Below are 20905 nucleotides of genomic sequence, written 5' to 3' on the forward strand. Positions count from 1 at the left end.
TGTTTTGTCTATTTGTAACTGTTTATATGAAAATGCAAGGTGGTTGTAATTGTTTCCATTAAGATTGTTGGTGGTTACATAGAGAGAAAGAGGCAGAAAAGAAAAAAATCACGTATTTAGGAGGGAGGGGTCAGATACGAAGGGAGCGAGATTGATGAGAATCCTGATTGAGGGAAAACTTTGGGTGTTTAGGTTGGTGCTGTTTTCTGTTGTTCAGATGCCGGAGTAACAAATGCAGATAACTGAAAATTGGGTCTATTTGCGGAGAATCCATCGCATTGGTGGTTCAGTGGTAGAATTCTCGCCTGCCACGTGGGAGGCCGGGGTCGGTTCCCAGCTGAGGTGTAAAGAATAGTTATATATGTCTGAGTTTTTGGTTGTAATTGAACTGGTTGTTTTGCAGAGAAAGTTATAGTCACTAGTATTGGTATAAGATATAAACTGAACATTTTAAATAGTTTGTTTGGTTCAAATTGAAAGACTAATTCATTCAACTTAATATAAGAACGGAGATTTTGATGCAAGGCGATGTCTGTTCACTAAATGATTTGTTGGGAATAATACATTGGGAAAAGAGTCGTAATTAAAATGCTAATTCAAAGACGAGACAGTAACTTAAATCAAATTAATTCTGAATAATAACGGGGGAACAATTACGATAGATTTGTGTCCATCAAAATGTTTTTATAAAATTAGCGAATTGAGAGATGTTGATTGATGTTGTAAACTCTAATTCAGGATTCAACAGATGTGATAAATTAGGTTTGGTTTATTGAACTCGAAATACTGTTGTTGCAGACAGCCAACCATTATTTACAATGAGTTGAAAATCGTTGCGAAATGAGTCAAGATTGAGCGCTTGTTGATGACATCACTCGCGAGGTTTCCGTCGCCACGGAAATGATGTCTTGACTGGGGGTGACAGAGAAAATGGTTAGTGTCCTTTAGAAGGAGGTGCGGCCATTAATGTTGAGTCACTTTTCAGAAGTTGATAAACATTTCGAAATACATTTTTAAAAAAGGAGTATGTAAATCGTCAGGAAAGATGCTAAAAACTAGCAGCTGATTCGCTGGGTGGGTATCATTGATTTGTGGCGTTTATTTGGACTGTAATTGGGCCGTGAGAGAGAGGGATTGGATGTCTGAGTCATAAAACATCGTGATGGTGGATTCTGATGGTTGTTGATTTTTGGTTTGATCGTTTGAATAGCACCAGTGAATTTGAGCACTGTTTCCATTATGTGGAACGGTGTCAGGGTATTAATGGTGAAAAGCAACCTCTATGGTAAAACATAATTGTACATGTTTCGGTAAACTAGCGAGGTTGAATTTGGTTATTTGAACATTTCCCTTGATACGTAGACATACGTAACAGGGGCAAGTTGTTTTTCCTTGAGGAACACGCAGATGGTGTTTTGTTTTATTGAGATGTAAATGTGAGTTGAAGGAGCCAAGGGAAAATACGTTATTTTTATTAAATATCAGGGATTATAATCTTGGGGAGAATGAGGCCATAAACGACCAAATTGGAAAGGCCTGGAAGTTTTGATTAATCATTAAGGTTTGCAAATATATACACATAAAACATTTGTTAGGACTATTTGTTTTGGTGCAAAGGTATTTTAAAGAGACACGCTCAAATATGGAACTTTATGAGTTTTTATTACACAAGTGAATTTGGATTTTAAGGATAAAGAGTTCTTTTAATGTCTAGTGTAGTATAGAACTTGACTGTAAAAGGGCGGGTTGACTCATGGAACTTATCATGACTGTCTTCTAAGGTCTGATCAGCCTTAGGGGAGAGTCATTGGTATAATGAATGTGGTCATATAGAGTTACTAGTTTTAAGGTAAATTCATTATAAAGGAGTTTAGGTTAGGAGGTTAGGATAGGATATATATTAAGCCAATAGGGCAGGGAATTAAATAGAAAAATAAGTTTCAGTTCTTAGGGGTGATAAATTACTGTAGATAAGGAATTCTGCACTCTGCAACATATATTAAATTCATGTTATTGTCGGATAGAATACTGAGGGTCCTTGAAGGAAGGATTTTGATATGATAAGCATTTGTTTTGAATTTTTTGACCAATCTTACCTAAGTCATTATTTAGAGTAGGTAAGGTTGATACCTGGGCAGAGTCAGGTATCAAAAGGGGGATGGGTAAATTGTGGTCTAGGATAGGATGGGGCTTATTGGATAAGAAACTAAAAAAAAAAATTAAAAAAATGTAAGCTAACAATTGGGAATAGAAGTTAAAGATATAATCAGATAAAACATATGAGAAATTGTTTGTTAACCAAGCCTGTATGTCCAGGATTTTATGCATTACAGGTGAACTACAGGTGAAGTCACTCAATCCAGTCCCAGAGGCTTGGGGACCATAGAAGACCCCTGGTGACAGCTAGCTGAAAGAGCTACCCAGATTCATATCGCACGGCGGAAGGGTAAGACATTTTTTCACTGTCGGACAATAAACAGAGTTCGGGAGAAGAACTGGAATTAACAGAATTCCGGGGGCCAACTCTCGAATGAAGTAACCCTACCTGTCCTATCACCCCTGTTTTTGTTCATAGAAGTGAAGATGTGTCTGGCTCTGGCTAAGTGATGTGTATTTTGTTCCAAAATAAGCATAAGAAATCCCTAGATCTGGGTAGACAAGAAGTTAGAGTAGAGATTACATGATAACCGACTTCGGACAGTTCTAGGATTGGAGAAGAGGGTATCCTTATAGCATGGGGGATCCCACAAGGGTGGATAGGTTTTCCATGATATGGGGAAACCTGGGAGCAATGTTGAACTTTGTAAAGGTGATGAAGTCCTACTAACCATCAAAACTATTAAGCTCTCTGATGCAGGCACTCACACCCTCGGACTACAAAGGACGAGGACAGACATGATGGGTGTGTTTTCTATTAAGGTACTGCCAAGACCAGAGGTAGCCGGACACACTCCTCTACCACCACTGTGTTAAAAATACCATTCAGGTAATTAATGTTAGAGACTATTCGGCTATGGATCAATTAGAAACTGAGACTGGTTTTGATAGTAGGGACAATTTGTGGCTGTCTTATATGAGGTACACAGCTAAAACCCTGAGAAGAAAGGACTGTATTATTTGTAGTCATGATAGACCTGTTCTGGCTACACACCCATTTGCTGTAGGAGAAGGAGGGGGGTGGTTGTGTATTTTGAGAAGTTTTTACCAGGTTAAGCCCAATTCAACCCTCTGTTCCTCTTTGAGCCTTGTGTTTCCTGCAGTACCTCCTCATCGGGCCTCTTGGGGTGTTGAGGCATATGGGGGCAATTACGAGTGCACCACGGGTACAGGTAATGGCATTGATTATGGGAGATTGCCTGAAGCTGATTGCAGGAGTAACATAACCATTAATTCCACTTGGCCAGTTACAGGCCTAAACCAAACTAGTGGTCTGGCTGATGTATGTTGGATGAGTGGAGCAAAAAGAGTGCTCAGACCCATTCTTAGAGGAGAATGGCAAGGTACGTGTGGTCTGACCAGTTTGATAATTCCACGGACCATTGTTGATGTTGTTGCTGAACAGCGGATGAGTTCTGTAACCAGGGGACCTGAAAACATTCCATCCCATGGGAGACATAGATGTAGTAGTGCTCCATGGACAGAGGATGTAGTTGACATACACACTAACCTGTTGGGAGTGCCAGTGGGGATTCCTCATGAGTTTCAGGCCTTGGGTAGGAATGATGGACTCTGGCACTTACTACCTACTATGGGTCCAGCCATGGTGGATGCTAGACAGACTGCATGGATTAATTATATCTACTATAGTCAACAGCGTTTTGTGAATTACTCCCGTGATGCACTCACTAGTATGTCTGAACAGCTTGAGGCCACATTTGGGGTTTCCAGACAGAATAGACTTGCCTTGGATATGCTTCTTGCCAGTCAGGGGGACGTCTGCAAGATGTTCGGTAAACAATGTTGCACATATATTCCTAATAATACCAGTCCAGATGATAGTTTTTAAACTTCACAATCTAAGGCGGGGTTGATGCACTATCTGCTAAGATGAGGTCCACAGGGGGGTGGAGGAGTCTGTTCTCTTGGCCTGGTTTGGTAAGTACACTGGTATGATGGTTACTGGATTTCTGACCCTAATTCTTGTATTATTTGTTATTGATGTGATGTGCTGCTTGCATCATACCGTGTTTTGAGAAGTCTGTTACAGATGTGGTGAGGGCTTCAGGCATATGCCTTTGCTTGATGCTCCAGTTGGCGATGCCGATACGGAAGCATGCTTTCAGGGGAGGATGGGACTGACTGAGGATGACACATGGTTTGAAGTCCCTGGGTGGCAAGGAGCCCACCTGGTACAGGATAGGAGTAGCTGAGAGGACCAGATGGTTTCTAATAATTCTTTACTCTGTTTTCCATGACCAAAGTTTTATCCTACATCTTACATGTCAATAGCAATAAAGTTTTATCCTGTTTTTGATAAGTGACACCCTTGGGGGGAACAAAAGCATACAACAAAGGCATATATAACTTGTTATTAGTAATAAACTTTTTATTATTTTCATGAAATGCTATGACTGATGAAATAAAGGATAATTGAGTGACACCCTAGCGGGAGTCAAAAGGGTGACCTAAATTTCACACTATTTTCTTTTGTTCTGTTTTTGAATGAGCTGTTCTCTTTTAACATGAGGGTAGTTTAAACTTTGTAACTGTTATGTGATTCATTGCTGAGTTTTTGTTCACACCCTTGGGGTTATTTTACATTATAGCCATTACCATATATATGATTGAATATTATCTGCTGTTGCCTGGTGTGGATGTATGTATATGTGTTATGCTACCTAGCTGATTTGAAACATTGTTAAAAGTATCAGGGCCATGGAACTTTCTCATGCTGGAAAAATACAGAAGGGAGGGCACATTCAGAGCGTGGGGTTGCGAGAACAAGCGGTCTTTTTGGTTAGATAACAGGAGCCAGGTGCGAGATAACGGTATGGAGCATGAGACCCATCTTTCAGTTTTTGCAGCAATTTTAGGAGGGGGATCCAGTTGCTTTTATTGATTAAGCTTCTCCATTGTATGTCGTGTCCCATCTGGGATGGGAAGAGGGGGAAATTATTTTTCTTTGTGGGCCATTTCCGGATAGACATACCTAGTTTGGGATATTTTTCATTTTGGATTATGTCTTCGTTTTTGCTTGGAGTAATGTATCTGGACTATATCACATCTATTAGGAGATGTGAAGAGAGGGTATCAGAAACTTTTTCCTGCTGGAAAAAGTTGGCTAATGTGGACAATAATTTTTACTTTTATTTTGAGCTGTTCTCCGCTCTGTTAAATGAGGGTTGTAAGTTCCTAGGTGACTGGTAGCCAACTTAGTACATAGTGGGATTGAATGGAGAACATGATGGTAATACATAAATATCTATTTCTGTTTAATACCGTGCCTTATTTCATAGTCCTTTTGGGAGAAGTTTCTCTTTGTGTCTGGATCTAGTTAGGTTGTGTCACGTCTCTGGTGAGACGTGAAGAGAGGGTTTTGTAAAGAATTGCTATTATGCAGGAGACCAATCTATTGCTAAATACATGGCTATTGCATTGTTATAACTGAGATAACACATAGCAACGTATTTTCACAGTAAAGCCTGTGGGGTCCCCTACAGGATAGCTCCCACATTACACACATAATCTCCCTTTTAACCGAACACTGTGTGCCCGAAGAAGATTCTACGATGACGGACAGACAACTGAGCCAATGGCGGAAGACTACAGACTACAACCAGCTGAACCAATCCGGAGATCCGATCTTCCTAGAGTCAACCTACTTTCTGTGACGTATATAACGGCTGTGCTGACTGTTTACGCGCTCTCTGCCTGCTGTTCCAACACGAACTAACGGAAGAGCCGTAATTACTCTGTACTACATATTTTCACTCTGAATAAACTGTTTACTTGTCATAAAATTTACCACTTAGTCTGAATCGATCCTTGACCGGCTCACCCATCTACATATCCAATTGCTAACACGAGGAAAAACTATATTTACACTATACAGGACGGGACAAGACAAAACACTGGTTTCTTCTCTGGCGAGCTCTCATTGGCTATTGCTGATCACCCGTTCTCAAAACATTTTGAAAATATCGGGACGTCTGGGACTGCTCAAAAATGAGATTAGTAGCCCTCAGATTGTGTATCTTACCCGCTCACATTAAATGAGCGTTGTGACGGCCAAACGCCTCGGGTAGGCAATGACATGGGGATTTGGTCTTCAATTTCAAAAACTTGTCTGGGAGAGCTAAATCGGGGCCAAAATCGTGTAGCATACACCTGGCTTAGGAGTCCTACAATTCTAAATCAAATAGCTAAATTATCTATGGTATGACTAAAACAATTCCATGATAGCTTAGTAGAACCCTCCCACCCCCCCCCAAAGGCTTAGACTTGATCATATTTTAAGTGTTCATTTATTTTAACAGTTATAGCTTAGTCAATCATACTAGGCCCTTGATGCTCCCCGCGTGTGACATCACAGCTTGGCCTTAGGGACAGAGTCGGGGCTGAGGTAGAGGTGTTGCCGTAGGAAGCTAAGGCTCTTTTCCCAAAAGTCTTCCTGAGCATCGGCATGCGGCTTGGTGTACCCTCCCCACAACACCATCACTGCAACACATACACAATCATTAGTTACATTGGAAGTAAAGAATTGGTTTATATATATATATATATATATATATATAATATCTCTTAGTTCAGGTGTGTATACTATAGGTGTAAGTTGTGTGTACAGTACCTTTCTGTCGTGTTTGCTGCACCATGAAGTTGCAGGCTCTGAAGTGGGGTATGTAGGGCGGCTCAATGAGGTGTCCAGCATCAGGGTATTGTAGAATGGTCAGCAGGTGCTCGTTACCCGCTGCACGCATCATCTGGGTCATCTGCAAGTCAGAAGTTAGAGGTAACATTCAGCGTCAATGAAAATGATGGATTTCATAGGAGGCTTGTAATCATGTTTGTGTGTGTACTCACGTCCTTGGCAGACTCCACTGTCGCCAAGTTCTGATCATCCTCCCCGACGACCAACATCAATGGACACTTTATCCTCCCCATCTGTCAGAAGACACAACAATGAGTAAACAAACCCACTGTGTGTGTTTGTGTGTGTTGACTTACATCCACTTTCTCTCCAAGGTTGGTTGGGATGGGCAGAATGATGTCTCTCCAGACCACACGGCCCTCTTCATCAAATCGGGTCTTATGCCTATCCCTGGCAATAAATAATTATGTTTTTAGTCTCTTTTTCTTCATTTGGGCTGTATGTCACAAGCTTCATAATCACGGTACCTTCACTTCACCATAATCAAGGTACCTTCACTTCACGGTACCTACACCTTCACTTTGAACAGATTTGGGTTTATTTTTCAGCCACACACCACTCACTTGTTCATCTTTCTAAACACTTTGCTGAAAGCCTGGTTGACCCGGTGGACGTGACTCCCACTGATACACACACAGCATCTGGGCTGGAATACACACAGTATTTATTGTTTACACACGAAACAAACTCATAAGCATATGCACATGGTCAGGGTTGGGACATTAAAGATGACTGAATCTGAATTCACTCTATAAATACAAAGCTCCAATCTGGAGGAAAACGAGGAGAGTAGGAGGGAGAGGCTCACGCTGATGTCTTTGGAGTAGGCTGCCAAGTTGAGGGCGACTGACGCGCCTAAGGAGAGACCAAACAGAGCAACTCTGTCCTTCATCACCAGGGGGTGCTCCTGCACAACCCTGAACGCTTTCTACATAACAGAGAGATGGAGCTCAAGTTCAAGTGATAAGGATACAATGTAGGATCCAATGTAGCGGATGTGATGTAATATAACAGTGAGTCTGGATAATGGGTCACAGGAGGACTCTGCCCTCTCAGGGCTGTTTCTGAACATTAAGACAAGTACAAGCATGTAGGCACACACACAGAGTATGAGAATCACCTCAAAGTAGGTTTTTGATTCGATGTCTGAGGTTCTGTTCTTGTCATGGGGAAGGTACTCTAGCGCCATGGAAACAAAACCGTGTGACGCCAGGAGGCCAGAGCGGTACTCCACCAGCCCCCCACCCACTCCCCACATATCCAACACCCCAGGGAAGGGTCCAGGACCTGGGGGTAAAAAGAGGGTCCCTCGGACTCCATGTTCCCTGATGTCAATTCTGCACACACCCGGTGCCACGTACCATCGTTCTGTGACAACGGTCGCTAGAGGAGACTGCTTGCTGAAGCCCTCAGTCATGTGCCCACTGTACACAGAGATGTGTACCACCATAGGAGTGAGGACATCCATCTTTCTCAACCTGAGAGACAGAGAGAGTTTATTTGACTTGTCCAGCCGAGCCTGGTCACCCTAAATGATGTGTTTATCCTATGTAAAATTGACCGCAAATATTGAATTGCATTGGTGTATTACCTGAGGCCTGTCCGACTGCCTGGAACAGGCTGCATGCTCCACAGTAGACCCATGGGCTCTGCTCCTTCATATGTTCCTCCAAGACTGGCATCCTTATCAACTACATAAACAACAGAAAAGAGAAAGAGGCTGGAGTTCCTGACTTGGACTTTGGAGTTGGATGACCATTCAAAACTATTTTTTTTGTAGTCAGAGCTCGTTTTTAAGAGTTGTCAGTCTGTCAACTGGGGCTCCCGAGTGGCGCAGCAGTCTAAGGCACTGCATCTCAGTGCTAGAGGCATCACTACAGACACTCTGGTTCAATTCCAGGCTGCATTACAAGCAGCTGTGATTGGGTTCCCATAGAGCAGTGCCCAATTGGCCCGGTGCCATCAGGGTTTTACCGGTGTAGGTCGTCATTGTAAACAATAATATATTTAACTAGGCAAGCCAGTAAAGAACAAAGATTACTTTAAAAAAAAATCTCAAACACACTGAATGGTGCTTTCAAAACAACTGAGAAAAAAGAGTTTAAGAAAGAGGCCGAGTTCCCGATTTGGAATTTGATTGACAGTTTAAAATGTTTTTTTTTCCTAGTCGGAGCTCAGCCCAGTTGCCTTGAACACACAGAAGTCGAATATTTCCAATATCAAAGTTCACAGTTGTTTTGAACTTGTTCTAGTGGAACACTATTGCCAAGATGTTGACCAACTTTGGTCACGCTTTCAACGTGTGTTGCATTTGAAGAATTATACTACTTCCAACTACAGGTCCACTGCATGACTGTAACTGACAACTAACCTGTCAGTCTTTGTCGTTGTTTTTTGTTTGAATTGTTTACGTGTTCGCTATGCGGGGGAAACTGTAAAACAAACGGAACTACGTGGCTAAGAACTGTTGTAACGGGTATTATTATCGTAGCAACACACTTTTGGGGTGAGGCAATCCCACACAGTGTTCGGGTGAAGTTCGTAACGGTTGAAGTGTGTATGTTAGGATGGTAACGTTATAATAGGATGGTAACGTTATAATTCCTGCATGAGTAGCAGAAAGTTGAAATTGGGCATGCTATTTAATCCAAAAGTGAAAATGCTGCCCCCTAAACCTTAATAAGGATGAAGCGTGAATTCATGCCAGGAATAAGACGTGTGAAGTTTGGGATATCCTCCCTTCTACAATAAGCAGCCAACAAGGTATGTTTCCTTTGTTTATGTGTTTAATATGATATGGTTTGATCTCTGGCTAAACTGGTTTTATGTATGTTTTTTAAATATTTTTTTTTACCTTTATTTAACTAGGCAAGTCAGTTAAGAACAAATTCTTATTTTCAATGACTGCCTAGGAACAGTGGGTTAACTTGCAAGCTTTCAGTTCATAGTCCAACACGCTAACCACTAGGCTACCCTACCGCCCCATGCACATCAGAGTTGTAGTAAGCTAATAAGTCACTCATAAAACAATAACATTTTAAGAGTGTGCTTAACTGTATTTTCATTTACTTTATAGTTCTCACGAAGGTGATAATTATGACTAAAACTACAGAATAAAACCACCAGTTAAAATCAAGGAACTGTTTTGCTCGTGGTTACTGGAGGGAGCTACAAACAACCATATTGGCGTTAATAACATCTATTTTGCTATCTTTTACTCAAGGTTTGCTGTGTTGTAGAGTGATATTGTACTAACTTGATGACAATAGAAGGCAAACTAGCAGGCAAAAATATTGGCCAGCCACCAGCATCTCATGTTTCAGCGCGTGCTGATCTTATTGGCGACCACCAGGACAACGTGTAATTGAATTAAACAAGAGTATGGGATTTCATACAGAAGTTAGACCAAGACTACATCCAAGAAGCCTGTCTGTCAGCCCGGTCGGCGGTCACAAACCTTACCTGTCACCATGCCTTGGTCGTTGCTGGTGTAATGGCCGAATGCCTCCCAAAAGTCCTTATCCTCAGAGTGATGAAGGGAATGTAGTGTCACTGAGAGCGCTGGAGGTAAATTCCTCACAACTACCTGGATCTTCTCATCCACGAGCCCCCGCATTGGCTGCACTGATAGAAGCGGGAAAGTCCCAACCATGGTGGACAAACACCTGTAGAAAAACACAAGACAGAAACAACTGCATATTGGTAAAGATGGTGGGATTGACATTCCATTTGTTCTGGCTTTAACCTGTGAAAACTGTTTGGCGACAGAAGGAATTGGCTAACGAGTCACATTCGCTTCAAACTTCGTGTCCAAATTTACTTACACTGAGTTATTCGATAATGACAACAGTCAGAGACATGCTGACATAGGTAACCACTTTATATAGCTAGGTACGAGTAGACAACTTTGCTTGTGTAGGAAAGTTCAAAGTCCGTGCGGCACTGCTCACAAAGTTGAGGGTGACAAAAATACTAGAATCGAAGCAAATGGAAGTGATTATAATGTCATAACGAATCATGCAAAACATTTCCAGTTGACAGGAATATGTTAGTTAATGTAGCGACAAATGATTATACATATTTTTTTTATCATAAAGTTCATTTACAAAAATTACGATTTATCAAGCTAGCTGACTAGCTAACATTAGCCAGTTAGCTGGTTAGCTTTATGTGTGTTGTGACATGAGTATGAAATTGTAATTCTGGTTGTTTCATGTTTTAGGGACACCTGAAACAACCAGCAAACCAGGCTATCGTCTTGTGAAACAGTGGATGTAAAGAATCTAGCTAGCTAAAGCATTTACTGCAAATTGAGTGTATGTTCTTGCTTATTGTGCAGTGGAGGATAAACATGTATGCCTATGGATGTGTAGCTAGCTATCTTGCCGATCTGTGTATGAACCCAAACGTTTGGTATACATATTAGTTCAGAACCTAGCTATGAACCTCAGCTCTCATAGCCAGTTGTATCAACTTCAAAACAGTCTGAATGACATTAATGAAGCCTATGGATTGAGTAGAATATAATATAACTTTGTGTCAAGGATGCAGGTTGTTTATACATGTAGTTATTACCATGCATGAGATCCCTACATTGTAGTCTGTACATTTAATATATTCACTGATCATGTACTCTACCTTGCCAAATAAAGGTGCAGTTCAGGTATGAATGTCTTTGAGATTATTTTTCAGTCATATCTAATACCAGGGTTATCAAATTCCAGTCTTTGAATGATACTGTGCCAGCATGTACAATTGAAGTCGGAAGTTTACATACACTTATGTTGGAGTCATTAAAACTTGTTTTTCAACCACTCCACACATTTTTGTTATTAACAAACTATAGTTTTGTCAAGTCAGTTAGGACATCTACTTTGTGCATGACACAAGTAATTTTTCCAATAATTGTTTACAGACAGATTTTTTCACTGTATCACAATTCCAGTGGGTCAGAAGTTTACATACACTAAGTTGACTGCCTTTACAAATTATGTCATGGCTTTAGAAGCTTCTGATAGGCTAATTGACATCATTTGAGTCAATAGGAGGTGTACCTGTAGATGTATTTCAAGGCATACCTTCAAACTCAGTGCCTCTTTGCTTGACATCAAGGAAAATCTAAATAAATCAGCCAAGACCTCAGAAAAACATCAGTCAGGAAGTTAAAGCTTAGTCGCAAATGGATCTTCCAAATGGACAATGATCCCAAGCATACTTCCAAAGTTGTGGCAAATGGCTTAAGGACAACACAGTCAAGGTATTGAAGTAGCCATCACAAAGCCCTGACCTCAATCCCATAAGAACTGAAAAAGCTTGTGCGAGCAAGGAGGCCAACAAACCTGACAAACCTACAAGCCTCCTGCTCTGTCAGGAGGAATGGGCCAAAATTCACCCAACTTATTGTGGAAGGCTACCCGAAACGTTTGACCCAAGTCAAACCATTTAAAAGCAATGCTACCAAATACTAATTGAGTGAATGTAAACTTCTGACCCCCTGGGAATGTGATGAAAGAAATAAAAGCTGAAAGAAATAATTATCTCTACTATTATTCTGACATTTCACATTCTTATAATAAAGTGGTGATCATAACTGACCTAAGACAGGGAATTTGTACTTGGATTAAATGTCAGGAATTGTGAAAAACTGAGTTTAAATGTATTTGTATAAGGTGTATGTAAACTTCCGACTTCAACTGTATGTATTACAATTATACACTTCAACAGTGTTTACCAATCTTGGTCCTGGGACATCAATGGTTACACATTATAACTAATAGACTAGAAACAGGATTTAACTAGTTAAAGGCTGATTTGTAATTCATATATAGAGAAATAGAATTTAAAAAACAAAAAAAAAAACAGTACACTACACTTCCTATGCACCATGTAAATACTCTAAAACCAGTTCATCTCAATATCTAATGTCCTTGAATGGAATTAAATTGCGTTTATTTTGGGCAACATACATATACAACAACATGTACAATGTGGACCCAGAGGTTATCACTTGAAAGTATGAATTAAAACGCTTATTTCCAAAGTGGTCCTCGTGTAACGGTTGTCTTCTTCGTCTGATGACGAGTAGGAAATATCGCAGCGTGGTATGTGTTCATGTTGATTTTATTTCAACTCAGAACACTAAACAAAAATAACAAAGAGAATGAAACGAAACTGAAACAGTTCTGTAAGGTGACGAAAAACACTAAACAGAAATTAATCACCCACAAAACACAGGTGGGAAAAGCCTACCCAAGTATGATTCTCAATCAGAGACAACGAACGACACCTGCCTCTGATTGAGAACTATACCAGGCCAAACACAAAACCACAACATAGAAAAAAGAACATAGACTACCCACCCAAACTCACGCCCTGACCATACTAAAACAAAGACATAACAAAAGAACTAAGGTCAGAACGTGATGAACGTGACACCTCGATGGTAAAAACGATAACACATGATTAAAAGACAAGACAAAATGACAAACAACCATAAATTCATTAATTTATATTGACATCCTAAAAAGTGGCACTATTCAATACACTTCTCGCTAACCCTAAATCAACCATATTCATTTCACATTAAAACAATCTATTAATTGCACATCATACCGATCCTTCAAATAAATACACCGGACAGGCAGAAGGGGCACAAGGGGCAATGGAGTGGTTTTCCTTACTTAGACTACCTTGCCAAATGAAAAGGTTTGCCTGCTTTTTAAAGCTATTTTTACTTTTTATTTGCTTGATCTCCAAGGGAAGGCTATTCCATAGACACATGCCTGGCAAGGAAGTACGTGCTGTGTTGGTTATAGACCATATCAATGTGGTTTTTCATGTGGGGCACGGTCATTTAAGATGTCAAACATATGATTTAGTTGCACCACTCTGGACTCCAAAGGCAAAAAGCCCACCTCCCAGAACTCCTGTACCCCATGTGGGTCCTAGGGGGGACATTCAGCATACACCTGATTATTTTGCATGACCTGCGTTCTCTTTTTCAGCTTTTTTGATAGCCCACTATACAAAGCAGATTAGGCATAATCAAAATGACACTGAATCAAGGTTGAGGCAAGCACAGCTCAAACAAATAATTTGTGATACCTTTGCTATGGTAAAAGTTGTTAATGAAAGACTAGCCATAGTGTCCAGAGCAGATAGGTAACTTATTAACCAGAGATGAGGTTATAGTGGTAAAAAATGTGTTAAAATAATTTGCAACCTTTGCCTGGTCATAACATAAAACATCATCAATATCCAGGCCAATACTACAGGATTTTACGTTATGGGGAGTTTTCAAGCCAATATCCACAGTTTACGAGGCTGATGTAAGTTGTCATTAACGACGTCTATATAATGTCTATATAATGCAATGATCTGATAAACACAGGATAGGTGTAGTATTTCATCAAATCAGAGACTTAATTTTAACCAGTAGAGAATGTGAAACGCTTTATTGAAAGAAGTTCATTATCCAAGTGTTATAAAAATATGCATTATACGTATTAGAATTGTAATATTATAAATAGAAGTTTAATCTGTACTTCAATGCACATTTTTTTGTGCATTATAAAAACAGAGGGAGAAAGAGGAGATGGCGAGAGAGGTGTAAAAGACAGAAAGGGAAAGAACATAGGAGCAGGGAAGGCAGCATATGATTAATGAATCACAGTGCTATCCAAATATTATCTCAGTTCATCACAATTACATAAGTATCTCTAGGGTTAACTGCCTGTTCATGGGCAGAAACACAGATTTGTACATTGTCAGCTTGGGGATTTGAACTTGCAACCTTTCGGTTACTAGTCTAACTCTCCAACCACTAGGCTACCCTGCCGCCCCGGAAGAGGAGAGATGGATGAATTGAACGAGACTGTTCTTGAAAAATAAGGTAGTTAATGTGACAGTGTTCAACAGAAATCTCTGTGTGGCCTTTCCTGGTGTCCACACCACACTAAGGGGCTGCAGAGTACTTTATGCTGAAAAACATGAATGGACACACGAGGACAAACAATATAGAGTAGTTATAGAAATATTGAAGTATCTTACTATTCTCCATGGTTGGCCCTCTTGCCTATTCTTTGAAGGTGGAAGGCGCCACAGTTATACACCTAAGCCTGCTTACAGCACAACACAATCTGTCAGATTGATACATGAGTGTGTGGGTTATAGGGTGTCTAATTGTTGGGTGATTTAAAATAGCCTGTTTTGTTTTTGTACAGACATCACACCCTTACCTAAACAGCATTCTCACCTGAGAAGTAGAAATCAAAGGGAGAGAAACTGGGAATTGAATAACTGCAGTTGACATAGCTAAGTAAATGGAAGAATAATATTTTTGCAGTGTGAATGGCTCTTAAAAGAGCCTTTGTTGTGCATAGTGTAGTCTATGGTGTTGCCAGGGAACAGCATCCTCTTCAAATAAGTAGGAGGTGAAGATCTCCCGCACACTGATTGCCTCTCTTGCTGCGTTGTTGGACCCCATCCTTGAAACATCCTGCAGAGCAGCAGACTTCTCCTCTGGCACACGGCGGTGAGCTGCAGATCCCCTCCTGGTCCTCGTGTCCATCCTCATCAAGTTATGCAGGACACAGGTAGCCTTCACACACCTGAATTCCTCCAGGAGGCAGTCCCAGATGGCCCTGGTCACCCAACCTTGCAGTGCCCTACACGTTAACTGTAGGCAATCGTTTTAAGGAGTCTCCAGTTATAAGCTGTCTGTAGGAATATGGACGACAATGCAATTATTAGAATTTTACATCACCAGGTCATTGTGGATTACTAAAGTCTAATATCCCTGATAACAAATCATTATAACATTGGATTGATAAATGCATGGGCACACATATGTGCATGTGACAATAACAGGATCATATAAAGGATGATCCAGTGACGATCCCCGGTCCAGGGCCTCCAGCGACGGTCCCCAGTCCAGGGTCTCCAGCAATGGTCCCCAGCCCAGGGTCTCCAGCGATGGTCCCCAGCCAGGGGTCTCCAGCGATGATCCCCAGTCCGGGGCCTCCGGCGATGATCCACGCAGTGATGGTCCCCAGCCCAGAGTCTCCAGAGACGGTCCCCAGCCCGGAGTCTCCAGCGACGATCCCCAGTCCGGGGCCTCCGGCGATGATCCACGCAGTGATGGTCCTCAGTCCTGGGTTTCCAGCGATGGTCCCCAGCCCGGGGTCTCCAGCGATGATCCGCAGTCCAGAGCCTCCGGCGATGATCCACGGGCCGTTTCTACTAAGGCGGAGGGATCAGTGTATAGAAGGGGGGCGGCGTCCACATCCAGAGCCACCACCAAGGGTAAATGTCCACCCGGACCCTCCCATATAAGTTCAGGTTTGCAGTCGGGAGTCCGCACCATTGGGGGTGGGTACTGTCATGCCCTGACCTTAGTTATCTTTGTTTTCTTTGTTATTTTGGTTCGGTCAGGGTGTGACTAGGGTCGGCATGTTAGTTTCTGTATTGTCTAGGGTTTTTTGTATATCTAAGGTTTTTTGCAAGTCTAGGTATATGTAGGTCTATGGTGGCCTGATATGGTTCCTAATCAGAGGTAGCTGTTTATTGTTGTCCCTGATTGGGGACCATATTTAGGTGGCAATTTTCCTAGGGTATTTGTGGGTTCTTGTCTATGTGTAGTTGCCTGTTAGCATGCATGTGTATAGCGGCACCTTTCTTTCGGTTATTTTGTTCGTTTGTTTCAGTGTTTCATTCTTTAATAAATTAAGAATGTACGCTTACCACGCTGTGCCTTGATCTCTTCCTTACGACGGACGTGACACTAATTAAACAGCATGATCATTACTCAGGTGTATCTTGTTCTGGGGACTGTAAATGGCCACAAAAAAATGCCACAGATGTCTCAAGTTTTAATGGAGCGTGCAATTGGCATGATGACTGCAGAAATGTCCACCAGATCTGTTACAAGAAAATGTAATGTTCATTTCTCTACAATAAGCCGGCTCCAACATCATTTTACAGAATTCACATTCACATCCAGCTTTTTCACCTGCGGGATCATCTGAGACCAGCCCCCCGGACAGCTGATGAAATTGTGGATTTGCTCAACCGAATAAACTGTCAGAAACGGTCTCAGGGAAGCTCATCTGCGAGCTCGTCGTCCTCTCCAGGGTCTTGACCTAACTGCAGTTTGGCATCATCCCAACTTCAGTGGGCAAATGCTCACCTTCGATGGCCACGCTGGAGAAGTGTGCTCTTCACGGATTAATCCCGGTTTCAACTGTATCAGTGTTATGAGATTTTTATGAATAATGACTAAATGATGTATACATTCAGCTTAGAATTATTACTCTCCGGGGGTGTCCTCGGATGGGGCCACAGTGTCTCCTGACCCCTCCTGTCTCAGCCTCCAGTATTTATGCTGCAGTACTTTATGTGTTGGGGGGCTAGGGTCAGTTTGTTATATCTGAAGTACTTCTCCTGTCCTATTCGGTGTCCTGTGTGAATTTAAGTGTGCTCTCTCTAATTCTCTCTTTCTCTCTTTCTTTCTCTCTATCGGAGGACCTGAGCCCTAGGACCATGCCTCAGGACTACCTGACATGATGACTCCTTGCTGTCCCCAGTCCACCTGGCCGTGCTGCTGCTCCAGTTTCAACTGTTCTGCCTTATTATTATTTGACCATGCTGGTCATTTATGAACATTTGAACATCTTGGCCATGTTCTGTTATAATCTTCACCCGGCACAGCCAGAAGAGGACTGGCCACCCCACATAGCCTGGTTCCTCTCTAGGTTTCTTCCTAGGTTTTGGCCTTTCTAGGGAGTTTTTCCTAGCCACCGTGCTTCTACACCTGCATTGCTTGCTGTTTGGGCTTTTAGGCTGGGTTTCTGTACAGCATTTTGAGATATCAGCTGATGTACGAAGGGCTGATTTGATTTGATTTTGATTTAACTAAACAGAATACTACTCTGTTACTGTAGGAATGTATGAATCTTATTATAATCATAATACTGAATATAAGGTGTGTAGTTTTAGTCAAGAATTAGACCAATGACTTTCTGTTCCTTTGTATAAACGAATGGAGCTATCGTCAGACTGGCTGGAATACTGTGTTCCTTACAGGACATTCTGTCCCTACCCAGACAAAGGTGAAAAGGCTAACAGACTGGGTAACAGGGGAGGGAGGTTTGCAACATAGAACGTCCACAGACAGAAGGACGCAAACTGAACTGGAGAGCTAACTGTACACGCACAGTGCACATGAGTGAGAGTGGGGGGGATTTCTGAGAGGCAGAGTACCTGTTAACCATTGTCGTGGAAATTTCCTCTATTTACCAAATCATGGGAGCAAACCACACACACACGTCAGAGTTAGTTATAAAAGCCCATCTTTAATTATATGAGCTCTTATCACAATCCTGTGACTCTCAGATAAATTCAGTGTCTCCCCAGTGAATTCTCTGAGAGTCCCCTTACAATGCAACTGAGTTCCTTTAATAGCAAAGACACACATAGTCAGACAGCATAGACATAATTCATTGTTCAGCTTTGTCTCCTTCTCCAAACCCCAGAACCATAAACCAAATCCTCCATATCAACAGGCATATATCAAATTGTCATTTATATACAACCCACTCTAAATACAAACTCCTGGACAAACTCACGGATAGGAGGTGAGGCTATAGGTTAAGATAGAAACAACAATAAGAGGGAGCATAGAATGATTCCAGACACTGCAACCCCTCCTTTCCCCACTGGGAAAGTTAGGGAGTATAAGATATGTTTACACATGATGACACTTTGACCTCTCCCCTCTCATGTGGCCCATGCAACTTAGTCCTGACATAGAACAGATAACTGCCAATGGCCACCACTATAGTACAACAAAATACATTCTTATGAGAAGTAACTTACACACATTTGATGAATATTAAACATCTTACAAATGTTACCAACAAATTCTGATAATTCCGCGACATTATAGAACAGGAGGATGATTTAAAAGAGATACCCGATTATTTGTGGTCTCAGGGTCCCGCTGATGTAGGCTTAATTAAAGGAGTAACTCCGGTGCAAGTAGTTCCAAAATCAAATTATATACCTTACCAAAAACAGTACCCATTAAAGCCAGAAGCAGTTAAAGGGTTAACACCCACTTTTGAACAGCTGAGAAAGGGAGGGGTTATCATACCAGGGGATGAAGCGTTCTGTAACTCTCCTCTTTTTCAGTAAAGAAGGCGTTCCCTAGCACTGACTGGAGAATGGTAATGGACCTACAGGGGGTCAATAACAGTGTGATACCAAGAACATCTTGTGTACCAGACCCGCACACTCTGTTAAACCAACTGAAGTCTGAGAATGCTTACTTTACTGTGATAGACCTTGCCAATGCTTTCTTTAGTATTCCGATACACCCAGACAGCCAGGGGTGGTTCGGGTTCACCTTTTTAGGCCAAAAATGGACGTATAGCCATTTGGCTCAAGGTTATTTGGAAAGTCCTACAATCTCTAGTCAGGCAATTACTAGGAATCTTGGAAAATTCGACCCTCCCCAGGGGAGCCAAATATTAATACATGTTGATGATATTCTGCTGTCAAATTCCTCACAGGAGGCCTGTAAAGCGGATACTCTTACTCTGTTCCTCTTCCTAGCAGACCAAGGTCACAAAGTTAATAAGAGGAAGTTACAGCTCTGGCAGGAACAAGTTATCTATATAGGACACACCATAACCCAGGAAGGGAGTACACTTAATTCAACCAGAAAGACAGCCATTCTAGAAGCACCCAAACCACTTATCAAAAAGCAGATGATGAGTTTCTTGGGAATGATTAACTATTGTAGGGCGTGGGTCCCACACTTTCCATTGCATACAGGGTTACTTAGTGATTTGATCTATGGTAAGGCTATGACAGCAAAAGACAAAATTGTATGGACAAGAGAAGCCGAGAAACAATTTGTGGCTATTAAACAGCTATTGATATCTGACACTGTTCTGGCGTTCCCTAGGTATGACCGTGTATTCACACAGACTGTGGATTGCAGGGAGGGGTTCATGACATCAGTGTTGACTTAGAGACACGGAGGGAAGAATAAGCCGGTGGCCTATTATTCCTCCCGTCTTGATCAGGTGGCGCAAGCAATGCCCCAGTGTTTGCTGCAGGACGGGCTGTGGAAGACTCAGCCTCTGTAGTACTTTACCATGATTTGACTTTGAGGGTACCACATGACGTCTCAATCTTGTTATTAGAACATAAAAGGGCGTACATGTCACCAGCTAGACACTTGTCTTGTATGATTATTCTGTTAAATATGTTAAATCTAACAATTGAGCGATGTACTACCTTGAACCCCTCCACCCTAATTCCGATAGCCACCGATGGGTGTCCCCATGATTGTGTAGCGGAGATGGAGAAAGTAGTTCTCCCCAGACCAGATCTAACTGATCTGCCTTTGCCAGATGCTGAAATAGCTATGTTTGTTGGTGGGTCTTCCAGAAAGAACCCAGATGGTTCAAATGCTACTGGTTATGCAGTAGTGACTCACACTGAGGTGCTTGAAGCTGAAGCTTTACCAAAGAATTACTCTGCTCAACAAGCTGAAATTGCTGCCCTTACCAGGGCTTGTGAATTGGGAAAGGGTAAATGCATTACGATACATTTTTTACATTTTTATTTCACCTTTATTTAACCAGGTAGGCTAGTTGAGAACAAGTTCTCATTTGCAACTGCGACCTGTCCAAGATAAAGCATAGCAGTGTGAACAGACAACACAGAGTTACACATGGAGTAAACAATTAACAAGTCAATAACACAGTAGAAAAAAAGGGGAGTCTATATACAATGTGTGCAAAAGGCATGAGGAGGTAGGCGAATAATTACAATTTTGCAGATTAACACTGGAGTGATAAATGATCAGATGGTCATGTACAGGTAGAGATATTGGTGTGCAAAAGAGCAGAAAAGTAAATAAATAAAAACAGTATGGGGATGAGGTAGGTGAAAATGGTTGGGCTATTTACCAATAGACTATGTACAGCTGCAGCAATCGGTTAGCTGCTCAGATAGCTGATGTTTGAA

At 41.6% G+C, this 20905-nt stretch overlaps 2 protein-coding genes across 4 annotated transcripts; one reads left to right on the forward strand and one right to left on the reverse strand.

The window, feature by feature from the left end:
* Window positions 1-6445: 6445 nt before the first annotated feature.
* On the reverse strand, window positions 6446-10797 carry LOC115106911 (peroxisomal succinyl-coenzyme A thioesterase-like). Of its 2 annotated transcripts, XM_029630116.2 has the most exons (10): window positions 10693-10797; window positions 10331-10533; window positions 8460-8559; window positions 7989-8346; window positions 7677-7796; window positions 7432-7514; window positions 7165-7258; window positions 7021-7101; window positions 6788-6929; window positions 6446-6657 (listed from the first exon to the last, which is right to left on the reverse strand). In XM_029630116.2, the coding sequence occupies exons 2-10, from the start codon at window positions 10518-10520 to the stop codon at window positions 6527-6529; spliced, it is 1299 nt and encodes a 432-aa protein (XP_029485976.2). In that variant the 5' UTR covers window positions 10521-10533; window positions 10693-10797; the 3' UTR covers window positions 6446-6526. The 2 variants fall into 2 exon arrangements, with proteins under 2 accessions (XP_029485976.2, XP_029485975.2); XM_029630115.2 differs by lacking the exon at window positions 10693-10797 and having other exon boundaries at window positions 10331-10692.
* LOC135563966 (proline-rich proteoglycan 2-like) lies at window positions 8543-17921 on the forward strand. 2 transcript variants are annotated; one of them, XM_065008149.1, is made up of 3 exons: window positions 8781-9631; window positions 15737-16171; window positions 17390-17921. In XM_065008149.1, the coding sequence occupies exons 2-3, from the start codon at window positions 15815-15817 to the stop codon at window positions 17429-17431; spliced, it is 399 nt and encodes a 132-aa protein (XP_064864221.1). In that variant the 5' UTR covers window positions 8781-9631; window positions 15737-15814; the 3' UTR covers window positions 17432-17921. The 2 variants fall into 2 exon arrangements, 1 of the variants encoding a protein (XP_064864221.1); XR_010460719.1 differs by lacking the exons at window positions 15737-16171; window positions 17390-17921 and adding an exon at window positions 11091-11534 and having other exon boundaries at window positions 8543-9631.
* The last annotated feature ends 2984 nt before the right edge of the window (window positions 17922-20905 follow it).

The sequence above is a fragment of the Oncorhynchus nerka genome, linkage group LG23 (assembly GCF_034236695.1).
Source record: "Oncorhynchus nerka isolate Pitt River linkage group LG23, Oner_Uvic_2.0, whole genome shotgun sequence".
NCBI lineage: Eukaryota > Metazoa > Chordata > Actinopteri > Salmoniformes > Salmonidae > Oncorhynchus > Oncorhynchus nerka.

Coding starts and splice junctions, on each gene's coding strand:
- LOC135563966 (XM_065008149.1), top strand. CDS start 15,815: ATGGTCCCCAGCCCAGGGTCTCCAGCGATGGTCCCCAGCCAGGGGTCT. Junction 16,172..17,389: donor ATCCAGAGCCACCACCAAGG/GTAAATGTCCAC, acceptor TCTCTATCGGAG/GACCTGAGCCCTAGGACCAT.
- LOC115106911 (XM_029630115.2), bottom strand. CDS start 10,592: ATGTCAATCCCACCATCTTTACCAATATGCAGTTGTTTCTGTCTTGTG. Junction 8,347..8,459: donor GGCAGTCGGACAGGCCTCAG/GTAATACACCAA, acceptor TCTGTCTCTCAG/GTTGAGAAAGATGGATGTCC. Junction 7,515..7,676: donor CCTACTCCAAAGACATCAGC/GTGAGCCTCTCC, acceptor TGTGTATTCCAG/CCCAGATGCTGTGTGTGTAT.